The sequence below is a fragment of the Carassius auratus genome, chromosome 37 (genome assembly GCF_003368295.1).
Source record: "Carassius auratus strain Wakin chromosome 37, ASM336829v1, whole genome shotgun sequence".
Lineage (NCBI taxonomy): Eukaryota > Metazoa > Chordata > Actinopteri > Cypriniformes > Cyprinidae > Carassius > Carassius auratus.
The window spans coordinates 12130056-12155551 of record NC_039279.1 but is presented as its reverse complement, the minus strand read 5'-3'; the positions used below and the strand labels follow the sequence as shown (position 1 = coordinate 12155551).

General features: G+C 41.6%; 2 protein-coding genes and 2 long non-coding RNA genes across 7 annotated transcripts in view; 2 read left to right on the top strand and 2 right to left on the bottom strand.

Moving 5' to 3' along the window:
- Positions 1-10: 10 nt before the first annotated feature.
- Positions 11-12926, bottom strand: LOC113056218 (uncharacterized). The gene is made up of 3 exons (XR_003277674.1): positions 12813-12926; positions 12535-12647; positions 11-1889 (listed from the first exon to the last, which is right to left on the bottom strand). It is a non-coding gene; the product is annotated as an uncharacterized LOC113056218 (long non-coding RNA).
- LOC113056216 (uncharacterized) lies at positions 2721-11994 on the top strand. The gene is made up of 4 exons (XR_003277672.1): positions 2721-3126; positions 3973-4042; positions 11040-11214; positions 11311-11994. It is a non-coding gene; the product is annotated as an uncharacterized LOC113056216 (long non-coding RNA).
- A 218-nt stretch (positions 12927-13144) lies between the features above and the next one.
- Positions 13145-18593, top strand: LOC113056208 (interferon-induced protein with tetratricopeptide repeats 1-like). Of its 2 annotated transcripts, XM_026222808.1 has the most exons (3): positions 13145-13283; positions 14846-15770; positions 18457-18593. In XM_026222808.1, the coding sequence occupies exons 1-3, from the start codon at positions 13270-13272 to the stop codon at positions 18499-18501; spliced, it is 984 nt and encodes a 327-aa protein (XP_026078593.1). In that variant the 5' UTR covers positions 13145-13269; the 3' UTR covers positions 18502-18593. The 2 variants fall into 2 exon arrangements, with proteins under 2 accessions (XP_026078593.1, XP_026078592.1); XM_026222807.1 differs by lacking the exon at positions 18457-18593 and having other exon boundaries at positions 14846-16340.
- The window catches only part of LOC113056207 (monocarboxylate transporter 12-B-like), a 26283-nt gene continuing 19004 nt past the window's right edge, over positions 18218-25496 (bottom strand). For all 3 annotated transcript variants that reach the window (XM_026222803.1, XM_026222805.1, XM_026222804.1), the window contains 2 exons: positions 18704-18963; positions 18218-18587 (listed from right to left, as the gene is read on the bottom strand). In XM_026222803.1, coding sequence (XP_026078588.1) covers positions 18436-18587; positions 18704-18963 — 412 coding nt within the window. In that variant the 3' untranslated portion in view covers positions 18218-18435. The remainder of the gene's footprint in view (positions 18588-18703; positions 18964-25496) is intronic.

The following is a 25496-nucleotide window of genomic DNA, read 5'->3' as shown; positions in this document are numbered from 1 at the left end:
AAAGCGCGCTTTGCGCGGGTGCAAAATAGGAATGACACATGCGTCGGTGTACAAAGTCAATTGCGCTGAGTGCAAGATAGGGCCCTAAGTCAGAATAAATAAAATATACTCTACCTTTATGTTTATGTTTTAAGATTAAAGTAACTAAGGCCTAACATCTAGTTGGCTAAAAATATTTTACAGGATTTCTAAACTGTCATTATCCAAAGGCGCTTTAAACTAAGAGCTTAAAGTTTAAATAACATTATCATATAAATATAATGCTCGTTTGTTTTTCCAGTTGTTTTTTTATTTTATTTATTTTTTCACAGATCAGAACTTATACCACAGGTAATGTTGGCCATAAGAAAGGTAAATAGTTTCCTTTCGGATCCCAAAGATAGTTTAATGTAATGATTGATTGCATTTCAGTGTGGCATGAATTTTCTTCCATATAGCAAACGAGTGAAATTAAATGTAATTTTATGTCATATGTTCTCTCCACAAAAAAAAAAGTAATATAAGAATTATAAGGCACTGATAAAATAAAACATTTACCTTTAATGTAGCATTTAGCCATCTCAATCATTAGACGGCATTTTGTTCCCCACGTGTTTTCCATGACCCAGTTTTCCCTCATGTTTATTATGTTTATTGATCCTAGGTGCATCTCATCCATCCTCTAATGCATTTAAGTCCCAGCTTTAGCGTTTGCTGTTTGTCTGGTATTGAATGAATACGTGTTTCTTTGTGTGTACTCCTGCCTGCCCTGTGTTATACCTTGGTTTTGTATTATTAAAGACCAGTGTTTGAGTTACTCCTTATCTGGGTTCTTTGCTACTCAAGCAGTGCAATAATTGTGACAGTAACACTATATATTTGATAACATTTGTTTTTATTTGTTTACATTTTGAGGTGTGGATCACATTTAATTTTTACACCATGGCTGGATTTTATTTTAATAAAGACATTCAGAATTTAAACTCCTGTTCATTTTCCTTGTGGCACACTTTCTGCTTCTGCTCCCTTAATTAAAAGGCAATGCCATAAGTCAATTGCATTTACCATTGTTCTTTCTAATAATACTTATGTATTTTAGCATCACGATGGCAAGTGTTACAGTTCTTCAGGTATCCAAAATATTAAATAAACTGTCCAGTTTAAATGTAATTGTAACTATAATATGACCATGATTTGATAGCAGATTCTGGTTCACTTAAAGGCATAGTCTAGCCAAAAGTAAATGAACATTCTGTATTTACACTTCTTATTTAACACAGCTTAAGACAAACATATTAATGAAAAACTGACCCAACTGGATCACATGGGATATGAGAAAATAAGACAAAAATAGCTCATTTGATTAGACTTGAGCACAACTGTGATTAGTCCCAAAGGCAGAACAAGTACAGGTGCATCTAAAAAAAAAAAAAAAATAGAATATCAATGGTATAAGAAAATCGGCCAAAAATATCGGTCCAAAAATCTGCATCATATCTCAGTCATCGGCCACCCTGATTTCTAAATATCAGCATCGGCCAGTGAAAAAACATTGTTGGTCGACCTCTCATTACAAGAGATTTTTATATTTTTGCAATGGAAATGGGTAAAACAGTTTGAGAATGGAACCTGCAACCATGGGTTAAGGGTGATAGGAGCATATGTCGACAGCCAGAGAAGGCACTAAATTTGACAGACACAGTTGCTTTGAAATTCTCTATGCAGGAAAAACCCTGCCTTAAATTAAATGCATTTAATATTTTAAGTAAAATAGTTTTTTCAAATTCAGATAAAATGTCAGAACCAACAGCCTTGTGCAGTGCTCTGACATATAGCGTGGATGTGCTTCAGGTTATCCTTGAAAGAGTCCCCTCCTCTCTCTCCCATTTGTGCACTCTCTATACTGTCCTCTGTGAAAAAACAAAAAAACAAAAATAAATTCTTAAAATATACATTTTATATTGTGAAATATATTTTACTGAAAACTGAATACAAAACAAATCACGTACAACATGTTCACTTACAGTTCAATAATAGTGGGAAACAAAGTGCACAAGACTATTCATAAACAACTGTGGAAGTTGTGATTTAGTGGTTAGAGAGTTTGACTCCTAACCTTAAGGTTGTGGGTTTGAGTCTTGGGAAAGGCACTGAACCCCCAACTGCTCCCTGGGTGCAGCAGCATAAATGTGTGTGTGTGCACTTTGAATGGGTTAAATGCAGAACACAAATTCTGAGTACGGGTCACCATACTTGGCTTTATGTCACGTCACTTACTTGATGCATTCAGATGAATGTTTACAACAGTAACCAATTATTCACAATCAGAGACCCCATTTACACTGTTGTAATAAGAATGTAACTGTACAGTGTAAGTAAAACAAATAAAATCAAATTAAGTAAATTTTTATTAAATTAAGTCAAATCATATCACAAAAAAACAATTAATCCAGGAGTGACTATGTGCAGTGTAGCAGATAAACAATTCCTTGCAAAATTGCAAATAGGATAAATTGCCCTAAAGTGGGACACTGCGTAATGTGGGACACTTAAGGTTTCTTGTTTGTAGCTCCCCAAAAATACATGAATGCCAGTGAAACTCTGGGTTAAAGCTGTGGTGTCATGTGATTAAAATTACATCACCTCTCAAAGGTACAATCATAAATGAGGCTGCAGGAATCATCAAACTGGAAGCACATTGTGTGAAGACCACCCAAAAGGTCAGTGACATGGAGTACACTGTTAAAAATTGCTGTTAATTTACGTCAAAATTTTAACAGTATAAACCCGTTATTTTAAATAGCAGTGCTTACCTGTTTATTTACGTTCGGTGAAATGACCTAGATAAAATTTAACGTTATTTTACCGTATTTATTGCTCGAAGGAAAGAAAACAGTACAGCTGCAGCGAGCACATGTGGATTTTCATCCGTCTTTATATTGTGATTTAACCGGTGAGTGCACCTTTGCCTGGCTCCTTTCACACAAAATACACGTTTGCAATTGCAAATAACTGTGCAAATAACTTTGATAAGTGGATGCTGAGGCTGTAACTGTTTAATATGTCCATTTCAGTGCTAAAATCATCAACGTTCCAACGGCATCATAGATTGGAGCTGGATAGATTCAGATATCCCCCGATTACAAGGTGAGTTTAATCAAACATGATATAAATTCTGCAAAGTAAGCCTTTAACACAATAGCAACGAAGTAATATTGATGTATCTGTAACACGCTGAAATTATCGTCTTCTCGTTTGCTAATTTTAGCTTGCTATCTTTTCATTTAATGCCTATTAGTGTATATTAGACAAAACGTTGATTTCAATAACGTTGTGCTTGCGAATTCGAGTAAGCTTGTTCTTCTAATTTGTACATAACTGTATTCCGAGGGAAGTTTTTCTTAATAGTGTTGTCGTTTTGTTACTTTATTGTTGGCTGTATTTTGGATTGCTTCGATCCAAGTTGGCTTGATAGAATAAGTTACGCGATATAATAATCAGTAAGAATAATTCATGTTGATTTATTTTGGTTTGTATTGCAATGTTAATTTACCCAGTACAGTAGGCCAATGGCAGTTTTATTTTTGTGGAGATTTTCTTTTGTTATTGTTGAGATTGTTTGAGTTATGTTTTTTCGTTCCCAAAGACTGTCCATTTAGACTTGTCAGCATGTTTGGGTGTCAGTTATGCGGGCAGCAATGCAGTACTCCAGTGGTCTATGTGAAGCACATGAGGATTCACAGCAATACCCCTAACTTGTTTCTTCATTGTTGCATCCAGGAAATTTGCTAAATTAGCAGCTTTAAAATCACATCTTTACAGACAACACAATGACAAATGTGATACACTAACTCAGTTTTATTCCCATCTTAAAGTCCACATCATTGCACCATTGAAGTCCACTATATGCAGATAATTCCTTCAATATTTTTCATCAAAAATATTGTTAGTGTTTTTTGTCTCTGTGTCCTCATCATTGTTACTGTTTCTTAGGCATCTTCCACTGCAGCTGATGTAGAAAGGACACTTGAACTACCTTCAACTCCTCGACTGATACTCTTTGGTATGTATAGAACGTCTCGGTTACGTATGGTAACCCTCGTGCCCTGAAGGAGGGAACGGAGACGCCACGTCGGATGACCGACGAATATGGGACGAATATGGGATATCGCTTCGATAGACCAATCTACTTCGAGTGTAAACTAAACGAGCCAATGCACATTGGCATGCAATTATTGCATCCAGCTGCCGCTGATCACTGCGTGAGTATAAGAGGGCAGCAGGTGCAATGCATACCAGTTTTTCGCTGAGGAGCCGAGCCGGGAACCCGGCAGCTCAGCGGCGGTACAGCAACCATGGCGACGGGACGTGGCGTCTCCGTTCCCTCCTTCAGGGAACGAGGGTTACCATACGTAACCGAGACGTTCCCTTTCAGTCGGTCACTCTCGACGCCACGTCGGATGACCGACGAATATGGGATCCCTATCAAAGCGCCATGGGTGCTGCCCCTTCCAGTGCCCTGTGCGAGCCGCCTGCGCCCCTATTAGGTGTAGGCCGGGGCTCAGAACAAGTAGCTCCACTCACCATTGTCAAAGCACTACCTCACTGGGTGAGATTGGATAACACTGGGAAAACGTACCCGGTCCGCTTGGAGCCGGGACGCTGCGGAAGCCCCATCCTTCCCGAAGGAGGTCTCGGAGGCAAATACACATATAGCATCCGTTTAGGAGTATACGGAGAAATTTGAGGTGATTAAAACCCTCTTGGGAAGGCAGAAGTCTGCCGGGGAAACACGGGCTCTAAGGCTATACCGTGGACTATACACATACGAGTACCGCTTAGGTCTCAATATGGAGCCCAGCCTTCCATGGTTCTCACGGATTCATCATGAAGGCCTGGCGCCGGACGTTCCGCCGCGTCCAGCTGCCTAGGGTGATGGAGGAACTCAACAGGGTCTACAGTTCGGACACTCTGGAGCAGTTTTAGCAAGCCGACACTAACCGGGGCCTCTCAGTGCCACTACCCGTTTGAGGTGAGAACACAGGAGGATACCGGCTCTACACGAAGGCTATAGAACCTAGCGAACGTGTTAGGGGTCGCCCAGCCCGCAGCTCTACAAATATCTGTCAGCGAGGCGCCACGAGCCAGCGCCCAGGAGGATGCAACACTTCTAGTTGAGTGAGCTCGAAGCCTGAACGGGCAGGGCACATCCTGAGCCTGATAAGCCAGGGTTATGGCATCCACAATCCAGTGGGCCATCCTCTGCTTAGAGACGGCATTCCCCTTCTGCCGGCCTCCGTAACAGACAAAGAGCTGGTCTGAGGTCCTGAAGCTTGGCGTCCGGTCCACGTAGCACCTTAATGCTCGAACAGGACAAAGCAAAGCCAGGGCTGGGTCTGCCTCCTCCAGGGGCAGCGCTTGCAGGTTCACCACTTGGTCTTTGAAGGGTGTAGTGGGAACCTTGGGCACGTAGCCAGGCCGGGGCCTCAGGATTACCTGGGAGTCAGCCGGCCCGAACTCTAGGCACGAATCGTTGACCGAAAATGCATGCAGGTCCCCTACCCTCTTGATGGAGGCCAGTGCAAGCAGGAGCACAGTTTTCAATGAAAGAAACTTTAGCTCAACTGAATGCAAAGGCTCGAATGGGCCCTGCTGTAGTGATTTAAGCACTAGAGACAGGTCCCAAGAGGGTATACAGGGGGGCCGGGATGGATTTAACCTCCTGGCCCCTCTAAGGAACCTGATGATGAGGTCATGCTTACCCAAAGACTTCCCATTCACAGGGTCATGGTACGCAGCAATAGCGGCAACCTGGACTTTGAGGGTGGAGGGAGACAGCCTTCGCTCCAACCCTTGCTGCAAAAAGGATAGCACGGCCGCAATCAGGCATCTTCGGGGGTCTTCTCGGCGAGAAGAACACCACTCAACGAACAGGTTCCACTTCAAGGCATAGGCGTGTCTCGTAGACGGTGCTCTTGCCGAAGTGATGGTGTTAACTACCTCTTGGGGTAGGTCACCTAGAACCTCCGCGTCCCGTCCAGGGACCAAACATGGAGTTTCCAAAGGTCTGGACGCGGGTGCCAAATGGTGCCCCGTCTCTGAGTCAGTAAATCCCTCCTCAGAGGAACCAGCCAAGGAGGGGCTGTCGAGAGGAGCACTAGTTCGGGGAACCAGGTCCGAGTAGGCCAATATGGCGCTACTAGTAAGACTTGCTCCTCGTCCTCCTGGACTTTGCACAACGTCTGTGCGAGAAGGCTCACTGGGGGAAACGCATACTTGCGTAGGTCCCGCGGCCAGCTGTGTGCCAGTGCGTCCGTGCCGAGAGTTCCCTCGGTCAGGGAGTAGAAAGCCTGGCAGTGAGAGGTCTCTGGAGCAGCAAACAGGTCTACCTGAGCGGCTCTGAACCGCCTCCAAATCAGCTGGACCGTCAGGGGATGGAGTCGCCATTCTCCCGGGAGCATTGCTCAAGACAGCTCGTCGGCTGTACGACTGAGCAGGCCTGGAATGTGAACAGCACGAAGTGACCTCAGAACCTTCTGACTCCAAAGGAGGAGGTGGCGGGCGAGTTGCAAGATGCGACGAGAGCGCAGACCACCTTGGTGGTTGATGTACGCAACAGTCGCAGTGTTGTCCAGTCAGACAAGCACAGGCTTGCCTCGTAAGAGACCTTTGAGATGGTTCAAGGCAAGGTGCGTTGCTAACAACTCTAGGCAATTGATGTGCCACTGCAGCTGCGGGCCCGTCCAAACCCCTGAGACTGCATGCCCGTTGTACGTGGCCCCCCCGGCGGTGGTGGAGGCATGCGTGTAAACCACAGCATGCCTGGAGATCTGCTCTAGGGGCACCCCTGCCCATAGGAATGCCAGATCTGACCACGGAGTGAGGGTTTGGCGACAGGCCGGTGTAACTTGGACCCGGTGAGTGCCGCGCTTCCACGCCCACCTCGGGACTCGGCCATAAAGCCAGTGCCGGAGCGGTCTCATATGTGATAGGCCGAGCGGTGTAAGTGCCGCTGTGGCCACCATATGCCCCAGGAGCCTCTGAAAGAGTTTCAGTGGGACCGCCGTCCTGCTCTTGGACGTATTCAAGCAGGCTAGCACCGACCGCGCACGTTCCTCTGTGAGGCGTGCTGTCTGTTCGACCGAATCCAACTCCATACCGAGAAAAGAGATCCTCTGCAATGGTGAGAGTTTGCTCTTTTCCCAGCTGACCTGAAGGCCCAACAGGCTCAGGTGCCGGAGCACCACATCCCTGTGCTCGCACAACTGATCTCGAGACTGTGCTAGTATCAGCCAATTGAGAATGCGAACACTCTGCTCTCTGAGAGGAACGAGAGCTGCCTCCGTGACTTCCGTGAAGACATTGGGAGACTGGGACAGCCGGAAGGGCAGGACCTTGTACTGATATGCTAGTCCTTCGAACGCAAGCCGCAGAAAAGGTCTGTGGCGCGGAAGTATGGACACATGAAAGTACACGTCCTTCAGGTCGATCGCTGCAAACCAATCTTGGGGACGGACGCACCTGAAAATGCGTTTCTGTGTCAACATTTTGAACTGTAGCCGATAGAGGGCCCGATTCAAAACTCGCAGATCCAAGACCGGTCGTAACCCACCGCTTTTCTTGGGTACAATGAGGTACGGGCTGTAAAGCCCCTTCCTCATATCGGCTGGAGGGACCGGCTCTATCGCGGCCTTCGCCAGTAGGACTGCGATCTCTTTCCGCAAGACAGGGGCATTGGACGCTTCCACTGTAGTGAAGCGGACACCGCAGAGCTTGGGGGGAAGCCGGGCGATCTGAATCGCATAGCCGAGGCTGATGGTTCGCAGAAGCCAGCGAGACAGGCTGGGTAGCGCTGACCAGGCGCCTAAGAACCGTACAAGCGGGACCAGCAGAACCACAGCCGTACCCGCAGTGGGGCAGCGAGGTGGAACACAGGGGCCCAACTCGGGCGGCTTGTGAGCAGGCCGGAGTGTGGTGCGAGTGTGGGGTGCAGGGCTCACCTGGTTCCACGGGTTGGCAGAGGGTGTGTGAGTAGGGCCTTTGTTGACGCTCTCGAACCGCCCGCAGCTGCCATCTGGCGAAGGAGGAGGATGAGTGAGGTCCGGTGCTTGGCCGTCCGCAACTCTCCGTGCCCTCCTGGGACCCAGAGAGGGAGGAAACTACTCTCCTGTCGAGATTTCCAAATTCTCCGCCTGGCCCTCCTCCAGGGGAGGGAGAGGTGCCTACACCATCCCCCAGAAAGCAGCTACCTCTCTCTGGGTCACCCGTCCCAGGGCCTCTTGCTCTTCTGCTTACCGTCAGGTTTGACGGGGGCCAGGACGGGAGGGGCAGCCTGCCTGTGCCCAGCTCAACGGCACCACTTGGAGGCTGCTGCAGATGCGACGCGTGAGCAGGGGCGGATGCAGGGGGCTGCCCTCGGCGACGAGCAGGCTGGGGCACTGCAGCCGGCGGGTGGGTGGAGATAGCAGCAGCTGCCCGCCGGGGCAGGATGTGTCGGATCGCCTCAGTCTGCTTCTGGGCAGCCGAGAATTGCTGGGCCAAAATCTCGACTGCGTCGCCGAAGAGGCCGGTCTGGGACACAGGGGCGTTGAGAAACCGGACCTTGTCGGTGTCCCTCATGTCTGCCAGACCCAGCCACAGATGGCGCTCCTGGACCACTAATGTGGACATCGCACGACCCAGCGAACTCGCGGTGACCTTCGTCGCTCGAAGCGCAAGGTCAGTGGCGGTTCGGAGCTCTTCCAGAAGCGCTGGATCGTGACCACCCTCGTGCAGGTCTTTCAGTGCCTTAGCCTTGTGCACCTGCAGTAACGCCATAGCGTGTAAGGCGGAAGCAGCTTCCCCGCAAGCCACATAGGCACTGCCGGTCAGACCAGACGAGTGCCTACAGGCCCGGGAAGGGAGCACCGGGTCTCCACGCCAGGAGGCGGCGGACTTAGGATACAATTGCATCGCTACCGCCCGCTCCACCGACGGGATTCCTGAATACCCCTTCGCTGCACCGCCCTCGAGGGTGGTGAGGGAGGAGGAGCCCACCGGCTGGTTTCTGGCAGTAAAAGGTGCCATCCACGACTTGGTGAGCTCGTCATGCACTTGACGAAAAAGAAAGGAAAGAAAGGCACTGGGGTGGGGCGCTGAGAACCAGCGCGCACCACCCCGAGAAACCAATCATCCAGCCGTGAGGGCTCGGGACGCGGTGGGGGATTCCACTCGAGCCCTACCCTCTCGGCGGCCCGGGAAAGCATAGCTGCCACTTCGGGATCCGAATCAGGCTTTGTCACCATCCCAGAGGACGGTAGCGCAACCGAACCGTGATCCGACAGCTCTCCCTCCGATGCTGAGATCGACATCTGGTCGGGGGGAGTCCCACTGGATACCGCTGGTACGCTCCTTGAAGAGGGCCCAGCGCGTTCCGTGGGTTGCTCCACTGGATCGGAGGTGCTAGAGGAGTGATGGTCCCCAGAGGGTTGGTTCCCTGCGGGGTTTGCCACCACTGTGATCCTCAAACCACTCGCGCTACTGCCGGAAGTGGTTCTCGTCTGTCGGCCTCCAGAACGAGCCCCAGATCGCGGCCGCGGCAACGGGACTCCGCTCCGCCCCCCTGAACGTAGCGGAGCCTGGTTTGCAGCTCCGAGATGGTCATATTCCCGCAGTGAGAACATGACTCATCCACGAAAGCCACCTCAGCGTGCTCGACGCCCAGACACGTGAGGCAGCGATCGTGACCATCACCCGGTGCCAGGTAACGACCGCACCCAGAAACGCACGGGTGAAACGGCATCCTAAGGACGATCCGTCGTCTTTACAAAGACGCACCCGTGAAGCTCTTTTAGAGAGAATTTGCTGTTGCAAGCGGGGATGGCCGCTTGCAACACGACAGGGGTAGTGCAACCTGAAGTGTGCAAATCCACTCGACACAGGAACGACCGCCGCTGAAGCGCCGTCTCGCCAACACACGAAGCTTCCGAGAGCGTGCTGAACTCGTAGTTCACAGCAGACACAGTTGAGCAGAGCGATACTAACGCTCGGCTCCGAAGCGAAAAGCTGGTATGCATTGCACCTGCTGCCCTCTTATACTCACGCAGTGATCAGCGGCAGCTGGATGCAATAATTGCATGCCAATGTGCATTGGCTCGTTTAGTTTACACTCGAAGTAGATTGGTCTATCGAAGCGATATCCCATATTCGTCCCATATTCGTCGGTCATCCGACGTGGCGTCGAGAGTGACCGACTGAAAGGGAACTATATGAATGTATAGTCTATTTTATTACATAAGCCATTAAGAATGTTTTTTCTGTATTTCAAAAAACATGGTAAATGCTTCTGTACAACACTGAAAGGGACAGGTCACAAAATAAATATTCTGCTATCTTTTACCCACACTCATGTCATTCCAAGCGCTTAAGACTTTTATTCATCTTTGAAAAACAAATGAATATATTAATACAATTCTTTCAGCATTTTTGTTAATCAATTGAAAAAAAAAAAAACTTTGATGCTTCAAAATGTTTCATAAATTTTTGTAAATGTATGAATTTTATTTGTTTATTCGTGTATAAACATTCATCATTGAGCATACAGCAAATAAGCTCAAACATGCTTGCTTGACGTGAGGTTTGTTCTGGTCTGTCAGGCTAGCGCGTTTGAGTTTCCATTTAACCTGGATTTGACTGGACTTTTAATGAACAGAAATGATGAAAGAATATTAAAAATAGTTTCATTTGTGTTTTGAAAATGAAAACTCTTTGAAAGTGAGGGGGACTAATTAATTACTTTTTTTTAACCCTTCAACTGTACTGAGCAAAAATATTGAGGTAAATAAATCATAAAAATTGCAGCAACTATTTCACAATACACAGTATAATGCACATGTTGACTTCAGTGTCTGTCCAGACCAGTCCACAATCAGCATTTTGAAATGCATATGTTATGTTAAAAGAACAGGGCTTTGTGACTAGGTAAAATCATTTCAGTTTCCCTTGCATTTGTTTGCAATCTGGCAGTAGAAAATTAGTGTTATATGACTGTCTGACATTGTTTTTTCTTTGAAATGTTTTAGGTGAAAAACCAGGAAGCTGCATTCATAAATGGATGATTAGTTTTGAGGGGCAAATAATCTGTGAGGGCATCCAGCCAAGTTTTCTGTCTGGACTTGCTGCTGTGTTTTCAACTTTCTACAATTTCAATGTGGAGTACCAAGCTGAGGCTGCATCCACGTTGGAATTTATTCAGAGGTTAGATGCTTAGAATCATATGATAATTTCTATTCACATTCTCGTTATGTAAAATTTTACCCACACTAATTCTGAATGTATGCATTTGTTTTTCAGGTGCTTCATTGGAATAAATACTGAAAAAGGCACCAAGGGTGGACAAGTCCTATCAAAGCGGACAGGGAAGGTCGGCCACAAAAAGAAATCAGTCAACACTCGGGTTGCCAGTCTACTTAAGAAGCTAATGGACTTTGAGTGGGACTTCATATAAGTGAACTTACTCATCCACTGACATACCACACACACACACCGTACACATACTCTTCACACATGATAAAAACATGTTTTTAGTGTGTTTAGTCGCACAATTTTTTCAGGTGTTCATTCTTGAATACCTACATTTTGACTTCATTCATCATTGAATTATTTCTTCATTCAGTAACTCTTATTCACTAATAATTTAGTAATTCTTATTCTCTCAGCAGTTCGCTAAAGTCACTCATTTAGTTTTTTCTAATGTTATGTAAATTATTTGTTTATTCAGTTAAACGAAAGTTTACTCTGAGGCTTAAGTTTTAGTCATTCCACTTGCATCAGCCACTAATTTTGAGAATATTTTGTGATTTAAAGTGGCTTTTTTTTTCAAGTTTTAATAAAACAAATTTGAAGTTACACTTTGTGTTGAATTTTTAATGTTTCAAAGGCTATATCTGTATGTTGTATTAAAACATGGTTTTATAGCAAGACTTCAAAGGGTTAATTCATAAAATTAAAGAAATATCTAGAAAAATAATTCCACCTTTTTTTCTTAGCAGTGTGTAGTTTGTAGTTTACGGTTAAAAGAAAAAAAAAACATCAACTAACTGTTAATGCTTTTGACAGTAATTTATTGTTAATTTATAAAATAACAGCTTTATGCTGTATTTCCAAAAACAGTAACAAACTGTAAATTTCAACAACAGCAAGACACTGTTAATTTAACAGTAACTTGCTGGCAACTGTGCTGCCAGTTACTTACTGTTTTTTAACGGGACAATTTTTAAGAGTGTATAAATTCATAAAAAAAAACCCAATCCTGTTATTTTTTGGCTTAATGTGCTTATTAAATGTTTTTTATTCAGGTAGTTCTCAAGATTTGTGCAGGCTTGCTGCTAGAGGTTCTCAAAAAGACAGTTAAGTTATGCCTGCTGTTGTTGTATGTAGAAGAGTCAATAATTCTATATAACACAGGTCTATGATAATAGTTGCTTAATGTCTTAATAAATCAAAAATATCATATTGTATTATTTGTCTGATGATGTTTGATTATTTTATCCGTCCATAACCAAGAGATATACTAACTTTTCAGATTTGACTATTCAACATGAAAGGTGATTTTGCCTTTTATAAGGAAGCTGCAGATTTTCTCAGACGACTTGCACTGTCCCACACTCTAAACTGGATCCTTGATGCCTCTGCAGGGGAAAGAAGAAATGGTTTACTGAAAAGTTCTTAAAAAGCAGAATTTTGTTTTACACCATTCCTTTAATAAACAATCGTTACTCCGGGATTGCCATTAGGAAACACAAACCGAGTAACGTCATCTTGACCTATATTATTATATAATTAAAAATGTATACCCGCCTAATGCATGACATTCGTATCAGAAAAACGTGAATCTCTAAAAGACAAACATTAACACGTATCAGCAATTCACAACATCAGACGAGCAAATATCGCTGCGCTAAGACGCTGATTGCGATTAGCATATAACTTTAACATCTGTGACGCAGTACATAAATAGGAAACAACGTTGAACAAGCTAAGTTCAGTTTGGTATGTCTGTAATTGTTTATTGTGTAAAAGTTTATTTCAGTATGTAATGACAATGAGTATAGCTCCTACAAAGCATATTGTTTTCCATATGTTATATGCCTTTTGTTAATCTCGGAAGCAGATATTGTCAGTAAACTGATGTGAATGGGCATGACCATAGGGCATGACGCATCATTCAGGAACTGCTCTCACTGCTGAACTAGTGAAACACATCGCTGTTCCGCTAGCTCGTATACTTTTTCTCAAGATACAAATAAAAGGATGTCAGAGATGAGGTGAGCACACTTTCTAAATCTGAAACAATTTTTTGTATGTATTTATTATTTGAAACTAAGGCTGGCATGTTTTGAAATCTGTCCGGGATGAACCGAGTAGTGTTAGAAGCTAACTGTCGAGTTTCAAGTGAAGCTTATTGTTCAAACTGTTCAGACTGTCTACTTCATTGTCACCATAATAACAGTACAGTGGTAAGAAATAAGAAACATTTCCTCTTATATAAACCATAGACTGTATAAAAACAGGGTATAAACCTGTTTTCAGTTAGTAAACAATGTTACTTTTTTGTTATATATATATATAAAAAAGGCTTAGGTGGAGGCAGAACGATTCCCCTGTGCGTTTCACTAACGTTAGCTGGCAGGTTTTGTGAATCGCGATTGGTATATGAAATAGATAAACAGTTTTAGCTCAAAAATATTCCAAACGTTCTCGTCGTAAATGCATTTTTAATAGTAACAACGCAGTTAGAGAGCTCTACAATTTAATTCTTACTTATAACAATGCCAATTAGAGAGATCTTTAAATATATTTTTACTAGTTATAATTACTATAAGAGAGCAATTGCATTCTTTCTAGTAAGAACTGAATTAGAGTACTCTACAATTAAACTCTTACTAGTAAGAATTACAATAACAGTGCCCTTTACTGCAATTTTTACTACTAACAATTGAATTGGAGAGCTCTCTAACTGAACTAGAGAGCTCTGCAATTGAATTCTTACTAGTATAATGAACTAATGTTTGGTGAGAAAATGGATGTCCTGCCCGATGTACTATATTGCTTAATACACCAGCCGTTAATCAAGGACTGTGTGATTTCACCACTTCACATGGATTTTTTTTTTTTCTGTGACTAAGTGATTAATAAAATGTTTGTAATATGAATACAACCAGCCTTTTAATTAGCAGAGTAGAATAATCATGGCTGATAGTTAGACATACAAACATAAAAGAAAACCAAACTGGACGCGAGAATAGGCATTAAAGATACAGCCTTATAAAAACAAATTGGGATAAGCTTCCAACCAAAGCCGATACCTTTTTAAAAGTTTATTATTGTTAAATGTTTCTGAAATGTTTATATTAACTTTTCACAGATTTAGGAGCCAATTTTTTTATTGCTAAAATGCTTTGTGAAATACTCTTAGATCAAAAATGTAGGAGTCCTAAATTTAGGACTGACGTGGCCAATATTTGTACGATTTTCTCCTAAATTGGCATGTTAGGAGCTACTTTTAGCCTTAAGATGTATTGTGGTAGGACGTATAACCTAACATAAAAGTATCTGTAGTTTAAATGATCATTTAAATATGAGTCATGACTAAAAACATACAACAGGGTGTTTCTCTAAAAACTAAAACCAAAAAAGTGTAGTACTGGCATCCTGGCCCAATTTATCAGTCCATGTGCTTGTGGAGATAAGGAGATTCTCCTGCCACTCTATAATGTATACATATGTGTGTGTGTTTGTGTGTGTGTGTGTAATAAACAGGGTGAACACCCTGCTTAAATATAATATAATTGTTAATTATACAACAATTAATTTGTTTTCTTGTTAGTTCAATCCAGGATAGTTTACAGTCAAAACTGGATCAGCTGGAGTGTCACTTCACTTGGGACATTAAAAAAGGGGATCTCGCCTTGACAAATATCATCAACAGGCTTGAGGAACAGGTCGAGTTGGGTCTAGGGAACCAGCAGGGAGTTGCACGAACTCACTGCTCTTTAGGATATGTGAAATTCCTTATTGGGCATAAAAAAAGGGCTCTTACTCACCTGTTGAAATCTGAGACACTCATTAAAGAAAACCTGGGGATCAACTGTGACAAGACTCTCATTGTCACCTATGGGAATTTTGCCTGGATAAACTACCATATGAAGAACTACGCAGAATGTGAAAGTTACCTGATGAAGCTTCAGAAGATAAATGAAACACTTTCAATCGAGCCTTCATCTGTTTCTGAAGTGCTTGGTGAGAAGGGATGGGCCTATCTTAAATTATCTCACAAATATTATGACAAAGCCGCAGAAGTTTTTCAGAAGGCTGTGGAACTGGATCCAGAAAATAGCGAATGGAACGCCGGTTATGCAAAAGCTCTGTATCGCACCGAACCAGGCACATATTGCACTGTGGATTCACCTGCAATCAAGCAGCTGAGACAGACCATTGACATCGAGCCAGATGATGATTCCTCTAGAGTTCTTCTAGGACTTAAACTTTACTTATGTTCCAAAGAGTTGAAGAATGAGTCTGAGAAACTGATGGAGAGAGCTCTGAAAGGCTCTCCAGAAAATCCACATGTCATAAGATATGTTGGGAAGTACTTCAGGAATCAAGGATCTGTAGACAGGTCAATTGAACTGCTGAGCACAGCACTTGAAACCTCACCAAACTCAGCCTTCATACATCATCAGTTGGCATTGTGCTACAAGACCAAGAAAATTGATTTACAGAAAGAACAATGGGAAGGAAACAAGTTTGAGGTAAATCAAGCACGTGATCAGTGCATTTACTATTTAGAAAAGGCAACTTCTCTAAAAGCTTCCTTTGTCTTTGCCATGAGTGACCTCGCACTTCAATACGGGGAGAAACGTAATCTGCCCAAGGCAGAGGAACTGTTTGCCAGAACATTTAAAGCAGCTAGAGAGAATAATGATGGTGTGCATGTAGTACATTATTACTATGCTGAGTTCCAACAGTACTGCAACAGATGCGAGGACTTAGCAATCAAACACTACAAGGAGTGTTTGAAAATCAGTCCACAATCTAGTGAGGGGTATAGAAGTGCAAAGAAACTGAAAAACATTGCCCAGAGATATATCAAGTATGACCCAGGTGATTGGAAGGCCAATGAAATACTGGGATTCCTTTATAAAATGAAAGAGGAAATGTTCGGGGACACCAAGAGCTATGCAGCCACTTCAGACAATGAAGACGATGATGAAACCCTCAGCAATCTTTGTGAGATTAATTGCAATATATAAACTTTCTACAAAGATGCATAAATTAGTTGCAAAAAAAAAAAAAAAAAAAACGTATCTGTGCACAAAAAACATGCACATAAATATGTTACCCTTGTGATGATGTTGATGAATCCGGTCAATGCCACATGACAGAGCGAGTCCCTGCAGCTAGGAATTTGCATGAAATGTCGTCCACGTAAGGCCTTTCCATACAGTCTCACATCTCTCCTTTTCTTGATAGTTTTTCCTCTCTCATCTTTTAGTGTGACATTCTCAAAATCAGTTAGAGACAAAAAACTGTTTTTATATAGTCGTATAATTGGGCCTGCATTTTGTCATGGATACAGAATACTTTTTGTCACCTCTGAAATGTACATTTTTACCTAAAAGATCTGTATGATTTACTCCGTTGTCTTACAGTCTTTCAGAATAAAACCTAATACTGTCTTTTAAAATTGTAGAATAAATAAAATGTAGTGACGTGTGTATATATATATATATATATATATATATATATATATATATATATATATATATATATATATATATATATATTCAAAGGAATGGCTCTAATAAAAAATTATCTAATAAAAAAAAGAGCCTCTCCTTTGAACTTTGTACTGAAATAAAATAAAATTAAGGTCACCCGGAAGAATTCTTCTCATAAAAAACAACTATAAAAACTAATGTGCAGACTTATTAGTCTTGTTACATTGATTTTGCAGTTATACTTAATTTTTGGGAAACTGTATGTCAGGTGTTTCAGGTGTTACATCTTCCAGTTATGTTTTACTCAACTCTTCTCTGTATTAGGATTTCAGTTTCCTTCCCACTTAAACAGTCACTTTTTTTAAAGGTCATTATGCTGTTTCTTTTAAATGTCATTTTGATGCATATGGTGTTGAGGAATGAGTAGTTTCATCATCTGTCATTGTATATTGAAAATACTGTAGGAATACTGGATGTGTAAGTGCAAATATAACTTGTGTTGGCATGTAAGCTTTACTTTTTATAGCATTAAACTTGTAATACTTCATCACATAAACTATCTGATTGCAGGAAACATTAGAACTCATATGAAATAAAATATTTTGTTGTGCAAATTTACGTTAACCTATTGTATTGATTTTACCAACTAATGTTGCTTAAACTTGCAAAAGCAGATGTGAAATAAATTGTATGTGAGATTATTTTAGTATATCATTATATGTCTAGCTACAATATATAAATATACTCTGGGTATTTAACCCTTTATATTCAAAACATTTTAATGAAGCATGAGATTTAAAGGAGCTGAAGATAAAAAGAAATGTATGTGTCCAATCTGATATTTTTATTGATATTATTGTTCAAAGATATTTATCCTACTACTAGGGTTCTATTTAAAAGTTGTTGATTACTGTGGATAAAAGCAGCACTAGCTTTTAACAGTGGTTCATATATAGATGATATTGCAGTTGCAGTTTGTTCTTTTTAGAAGTTACTTATTTTTTCCTCTGTTGTTGTTTTCCTGTTTTCTAACCTTTTGACAAGTTGATAAATTCTTATAATGGTAATTATTAATGAGCATGCTGGATGATTTGATTAGAAGCATGCATACAAACTTATATTAGCCTAATATCTTCAGCATTTTGTAAACTCTAGAAACTATTTGTCATCCAAAGAATCGTTGAAGAACAGCTTAGTTGTAGCAAACTCGTGATCGTAACAAAAAACATAGCTTGTCAAAAATGTACCCTTTACAGTATATCTGAATTTTACAGATCAGATTTTCCAGATATCTAGAGATCAGCACTGCCATCTAATTAAAGGAAAACTCACTGACTACTTACACATTTCTATGAAATTTGAGAGATAGATGGAGAAAACACAGTATATAAAAAATATATAATCTAAGTCTTGATGTGTGTGCTTTAAAGATCGCTAGTGCAGATGTGACTTTTTTTTTGTCAAAGAAAGTCAATAAATGGCACATGAGAATTTTTTATACACATACAACTCCTGTCCATTAAACATTATTACTGACTCGATATATGCTAACAAAATTTGATTAAACAAATAACTAGACAAATTAAAAAAATTCCCCAATCCCTGTCCCAACACTGAAGTGGCTGGTAAAATTATCATCAGGTGTTTTTTTTTTTTTTTTAGAAGTATAGTCTACTTGTTTGTCTTCACATGACACTCATGTGGGGTCTTTGCTCAGGCTGTTCTTTTGGGGTTTTTTACAACGACGAATGACAGCGACTGAGAACAGCAGAAGAGAACTGGAGATCAGGGCGAACCCACTCAGAAAGAATGTTGCCGTGTAAGTCCCTGTGGTGTCTACCAACCAACCTATGCGAAAAAAAAAGAAAGTAAGTTACATAATTACCATTTTTTTTTTATTTTATAAACTTTATCCTTCCAAAAAATAACTCTTTTAATGTGGTGAAATGATAGCAGGCTCTTACCTCCAATGGGTGGGCTGACCAGATAGGGAACAGCGTGGAGGAAGAACACAACCCCAAGAGCTGAAGAGAGGTATGTTGTCCCTACAACATCTGACGTTACCACAGGAATGAGGGCAACGTAGGCACCATCAAAGTAACCATACAGCACAGAGAAGGGTACCAGCGAGACAAATGTGCGTAAAAGGGGGATAAAAAGACAGCATAGTCCCTCCATTCCCACAGCAAACATGTAGCATATATTCCTGTACTTCTTCAGACATCTGGGAGAGATACAGAAAGTGTTAGTCAGCATGATCAGAAGCAAACAATCAACAATTTGTGTTGGTTTGCCTACAACCTGAGCATTTTTTTTAGCTTTTTGACCTCTGAATCATTTATCAGCCAAGAAACCCTGATGTGCACTTTTGTAAATCTCAACTCTAAACTGACAGCTGGGTCAATGATAAATTAAGGAAAAAAAAAAAAAAAAAAAAATATATATATATATATATATATATTAGGGGTGTAACGGTTCACAAAATTCACGGTTCGATTCGATACGATACACTGATGTCACGGTTCGGTTCGGTTCGATACGTTTTAGATACAGCAAAATGTAAAAACATCTCAACTTTTCAGAATGCCGCAAGCGCACCGCGGGTCATGTGACAAGAACCAACCAATCAGCTTCATCCTTTCCCGTAACAAGGCTGAGAGCTCAGCCAAGATGAAGGAACAGCTGATCATAGTTGTATATGGATTGCAATTTTGAAATAAATTTAGTAGCAGAGCTACTGCAAGCGATTTTTAGAGCTGCAAATCCATTTATCCTTCGCTGAAATTTCCGCGTCTCATGGAGAGAGCACGTCATTGTTGCTTAGCAAAGACAGACGCCTCATGAGCGCTTCTGCCCGAGCGCTTTGGAAAGGAGGAGAAAGACGCGCTTAGCGTTTTCCATGCGTTTTTAGGCATGATATGTGAACGGCCCCTAAGGCGCTCGCTCACTCAGCACGCGCTGAAGGCTCGTTGCAAAATGTCTAATGCATTTAACAGACCAGAAATATAAGATCCTAAAATAACCAACAGGTCTGGTGTTTGGGTTGGATTCCCTGTAAGCTATAGTGTCTAAATGCTGCAGGGATAGTTTGCTGCGTGCATGTTTCTCCTTTTTTTCGTCTTTTCCCAGATAGTACTGACGCATATATCCCAGATATTCCCGCTGGTTTTCTTTTTTTTTTTTTTGTAATCCCGCTGGTGTACCCTGTCATGTTGCAGATGCGACATACCGTTGTTTTTTTATCCACCACTCTCTTGCCATCACCATTATAGCTTAAAGGGAATCCAAAGTGCACCCAAACAGCAGACCTGTTGGTTATTGGAGGATCTTCTCATTTCTAGTCTGTTAAACGCATTGGCTATTTTGCAACGAGCCTTCAGCGTGTACTGAGTGAGCGAGCGCCTGCTGAGTAGCCTAACATAAACATATAAGATGGTGTTTTTTTCTTCTTCGGGAGTGTCAGGGGCGTTGCCTGTTACGTTGTTTGGGTTATTGGGCTACCTTGTTGAACGCATATCATTATATTTCTTTCTCTCTCTTTTTTTTTTTTTTTCAAATATAATTAATTACTCCAACGAACCGTTCGGTATACATAATGCGTACCGCGTACCGAACCGAAAGCGTCGTACCGAACGGTTCAATACGAATACGCGTATCGTTACACCCCTAATATATATATATATATATATATTAAAACCTAAAAAACATGTTCAATGGTATCAACATGTATACTTTGTCTTCATGTTCATTTCATACATATTTCAGAAAATGTTTTAAATGGCTTCAATTTAATGACTCTAATATGTCCAAAATATCACCATGTTTTCCATACATTTTGAATAATGTATGGAATACATAATCCCCAGTCACCAGTCTATTCACTGTCCTCTGTCTATTCACTATCCTTCTCTCACTTTGGGAAAAAAGGGGGGGTGAAGTCAAGGCTTAAAGGGTTAGAAAGTCGGACTTGCAATCCAAAGGTTATGAGTTTGAGTCTCAGGATTGTAGATTGGGGGAGTGAATGTACAGCGCTCTCCCCACCCTCAGTACCATGACCAAACCCCCAACTGCTCCCGGGCGCCGCAGCATAAATGGCTGCCCACTGCTGTTCACAGTGTGTATGTGTGTGTGTACACTTTGGATAGGTTAATGCTGCGTTCCAGGTAGGTTTTTGAGCCCGTAAATCACGACTTTATAAAAAGAAAATAAGACTCACTACTTGTAGCGTTCCAGGCAAGTCACCTCAAACGTGCTGAGCACCAGGAATTGTAGCTAAATTATTAAATTTATTGGAAAGTTATATTGTCCTAAAGTCTTTTTCTCACCATGTACCACTTGCATAAACACCGCATCCATAGACAATATTATCCATAGGGGCTGTCATAGTTGTTTCGTGGGTTATGTGACGTCAGAGCTCACGAGTTCACTGGTGGGAAGTCACGGGTTGGACTGCTGTTTTGGTGCACTTTCATGGGAAGAAAGTTGGAAAAACAAGGGTTATTGGTTGCCTGGAACGCGGCATAAATGCAGAGCACAAATTCCAAGTATGGGTCACCATACTTTGCTGTATGTCACGTCACTTTCACTTTTTCACTTTCTCAGTTACCAGCCCAGTCCACTGGGAACTACATTTCCCAGCTTCCAATCTGCAATGTTTGCCAGTTCCTGCCTCCTCCTTCCCATCTTACAAACAGTGTAAAAAGAATATTCCATCTTGAGCTTAATTAGTTTGATTCATTTTGAGTATAAATACTGGGTATAAATTATTGGGCTAGTTTAGAACATGCAACCACAATTATGGGAAAGACTACTGTTGCCAAGAAGACAATCATTAATACCAACCACAAGGAGAGTAAACCACAGAAGGTCATTGCTGAAAGGACTGACTGTTCACAGAGTGCTGTATCAAAATATATTCATAGAAAGCTGACGGGAAGGTAAAAGTCTGGTAGGAAAAGGTGCACAAGCAACAGGGATGACCACAGCCTTGGGAAGATTGTCAGGAAAAGCAGATTCAAGAACCTGGGAGAGCTTCACAAGGAGTGGACAGAAGCCGGAGTCACACATCAAGAGTCACCACAATCAGACATCTTCAGAAAAGGGCTACAGATGTCACATTCCTAGAACCAAGCCACTCCTGAACCAGAAAAAAAAACTTTCACCTGGGGTAAGGAGAAGAAGAACTGGACTGTTGCTCATTGGTCCAAAGTCCTCTTTTCAGATGAAAGTAAATTTAGCATTTAATTAGGAAATCAGGGACTGGAGTCTGGAGGAAGACTGGAGAGTCACAGAATCCAAAGTCCAGTGTGAAGTTTCTGAAGTCAGTGATGATTTGGGTACCATGACATCTGTTGGTGTTGTTCCAATGTGTTTTATCGAGTCCAAAGTCAGTGTAGCCATCTACCAGGAGATTTTGGAGAATTTTATGCTTCCATCTGCTGACAAGCTTTATGGAGATGCTGATTTTATTTTGCAGCAGGACTTTAGCACCTGCCCACAGAGCTAAAACCTTTTCCAAGTGGTTTGATAACCATGATATTACTGTGCTTGATTGGCCAGCCAACTCACCTGACCTCAACCTCACAGAGAGTCTATGGGGCAGTGGTGGTAAGTAACGAAGTAAAAATACTTTGCTACATTACTTAAGTATTTTTTTCGGGGATCTGTACTTTACTTGAGTATGTTTTATTTGCATCTACTTTCACTTTTACTCCACTACTTTATTAAAGACAAAGTTTACTTTTTACTCCGATACATTTCCCCATGCCCGCTTCAAGTATTTACTACACTGATTTTACAAACCAATGAAAAATTTGGTTTTCTTTTGGAAAAAAAGAAAGCGCGACTTTGTGAGTTCTTTGCCAACATACGCTCACGCAGCAGTTAGTTCGAGGTGGAAGATGATCGCTAAAATAGGTGATAGTGCAGCTCTTGCTGCCCACAATGATCCCGAGATTCCCGACAGGGATCACCCATGGCCATATCTCAAGGATATGTTTGAATTCACTGAAGTCAAGGGACATTCTTATCGGCTGAGATGTCTTCTTTGCCTGCCACAGGTGAATGAAATTTCAGTAGGGCTGTGTCGAATGCGATTTTCATGCTCATCTCATCAGTAACGCTCCTGTAATTAGTAGTATTATTTCCCGCACATGCGTTCAGATCAGGGTTGCCAGGTTTTCACAACAAATCCTGACCAGTTGCTTCTCAAAACTAGTCCAAAACTAGCCAAAAACGCGTTTCCAGGAGGTTCCCCGATAAAAATTGCTTCCCGGGGTTAAAATATACGTTTATTGAAAGGGTTGCCTTGGTAAAAGTCACATTTTAGGCGCTAAATATCAAGTTATTGGGATTGGGTTTTTTTCGACCGGCGGAGATGAAAAACAATCACGGATGTGGCAACACTGGTTCAGGTGGAGCGGCAGTTACTGCACAGAGCCGTAGTCCCCCGACAACTAACACAAAATCGCTTTCAAAATCGAGAAAAAAAAATCGATTTTGTGTAGATTGTCAGTGAATTACGGCTCTGTGTAGTATATGCCAACCAGTGTTGCCAAGTCTGTGGTTGTTTTTCATGTCCGCAGGTCGAAGCGATAATACCAATAACGTGATATTTAGCCTCTAAAATGCGAATGACAGAATTTTCATTTTTGGGAGAACTAACTCTTTAAAGAGGTGGTTCTTCCTCATTGATATTCTGAAACCGTCTTTACTTGTATCTTCCACATCTTCTGTTTGATGCAGCTATGATATTAGGGAACATGTCTCTTTGAAAGTTCAATCCCTATACTGCGATAAGGTTCTTCATTGTCTCTTTTGATTGTAAATCTAACAAATTTTAAAGTATCTAATCTAATCATTTGTTCAATTAAAACACTGCATATCACTCCCAAAACAACTGATCTGCTTAATTATTGATATTTACAGTTAATTTGAATATTTACTTTTTACTTCCGGTACTTAAGTAGGTTTTAAATTGGATACTTTTGTACTTTTACTCAAGTGATGTTTGAATGGAGGACTTTCTACTTTTACTGGAGTCATTTTTTATTTAGATACATCTACTTTTACTTGAGTATAACTTTTGAGTACTTTTACCACCCCTGCTATGGGGTATTGTAAAGAGGAAGATAAGTAACATCTGACAAACAATACAGAGGAGCTTAAGGCCACTATCAAAGCAACCTGGGCATCAATAAGGACTAAAGCATTAAAGCAGTAATTCATACAAAAGGAGCCCCAACCAAGTATTGAGTGCATAATTAAACCTGCTTTGGAGATCTTGAAAATTTCTGTTTTTTAAATCTTTTTTGATTGATATTTGACAAAATATTCAAAAGAAAAACTTGATACTGAATTTTTTATTTTCCTAAACTATAAGTCATAACCATCAGAATTAAAACAAAAAACTCTTGAAATATTTCAGTCTGTGTGCAATTAATCTATAATATAAGAAAGTTTGCTTTTTTGAATTAAATTACAAAAAATAAAGAACTGTTCCATGATATTCAAATTTTTTGAGATGCACCTGTAAATCAGTTTGTGCTAAGAAAACAATACAAGGCAATAAAAATAAAAGTGTCATTGTACTTATACAGCATGTGTATAAATTAATCTGTGAATACATTTATGAAATGATATGCATGGCTCATGTATGGGTCATGTATAATCAAAATTAATGACAATGGTCAGTTGAAGTGTTGGTGAATTGGGGATTAACACACACACACACACACACACACACACAAAAACAGAACATGCAAAAAAAAAAAACGTAAATATTTATTTGTATCATGATTTATTCTTATCAAAGAAGTGAATGACACTTAAACCTGCACAATGGGTTCATGTTATTTGAATCAAAATGAAGCAGTCACGTGGGTGTGTGCCAAAACTAAGCTTCAGACGTCATAGGTCACATTGTTATGGCAAAATGTATCAAGCTTCACTGTGAGATGTTTAATTTTTTTGATACAAGCTCCGAAGCCTTGGTGCCAAACGCCACATCACTACTTCAGTCAGTCTTCAGTTCTACTCTTCACTAAGCCTTCACCACACACCTGCAGCAAAAAAAGACTGTTTAATGCTCAAGCTAAGAACAATTTATCTTCATTGAATTACATACTCTCATGTTTGCTGCTTCTCTGAAATACCTGTGAATAAAGATTGTTGACATCATGTCGTCTTCTTCTTCTGTATTTGTGACAGAAGACCAGACCCAAGGCCACGATTACCAGACTCAAAGCAACGTATACAATCAATGTGGTGGAGCAGGACAGCTCCAAGAAATTAGCCCCTGTCAATCTGATTTCTAAATTGAGGGATCTTCCTGTCATATCAGTTCAAAGGGCCAGGAAACCCAGTTCATGAATGCTCGATCTGTCCACTTCTAACAAGTGTACCCTTGCCTATTTCATGGCTTTTCATATGTCTCATCCAGGCCATATGTCTGTTTCAAGCCTGTACAATCCCTCAAGCACAGGCAAAGATGCCATTTAACCTCAGTCCATAGGAGGAGGGCTGAGAAAGAAGAGATGCCCACAGTGGCTCCAACCCCTGAACCTGAGCCTGCTCCAGTGTCACCTCCAGCCAAGGAGGACAATACAGAGATGGCTCTATTCCTGGAGTTCAGCCAAAAGTCAGCTTCAGCCATTGAAGTCATTAAAAGAGTCTGCTCCAGTCTGCTCCCCAGAGTCCACTCTAGAATGCTCTCCAGAGTCTGCTGTAATGTCTGCTCCAGCCCCTGAGTGCACTCCA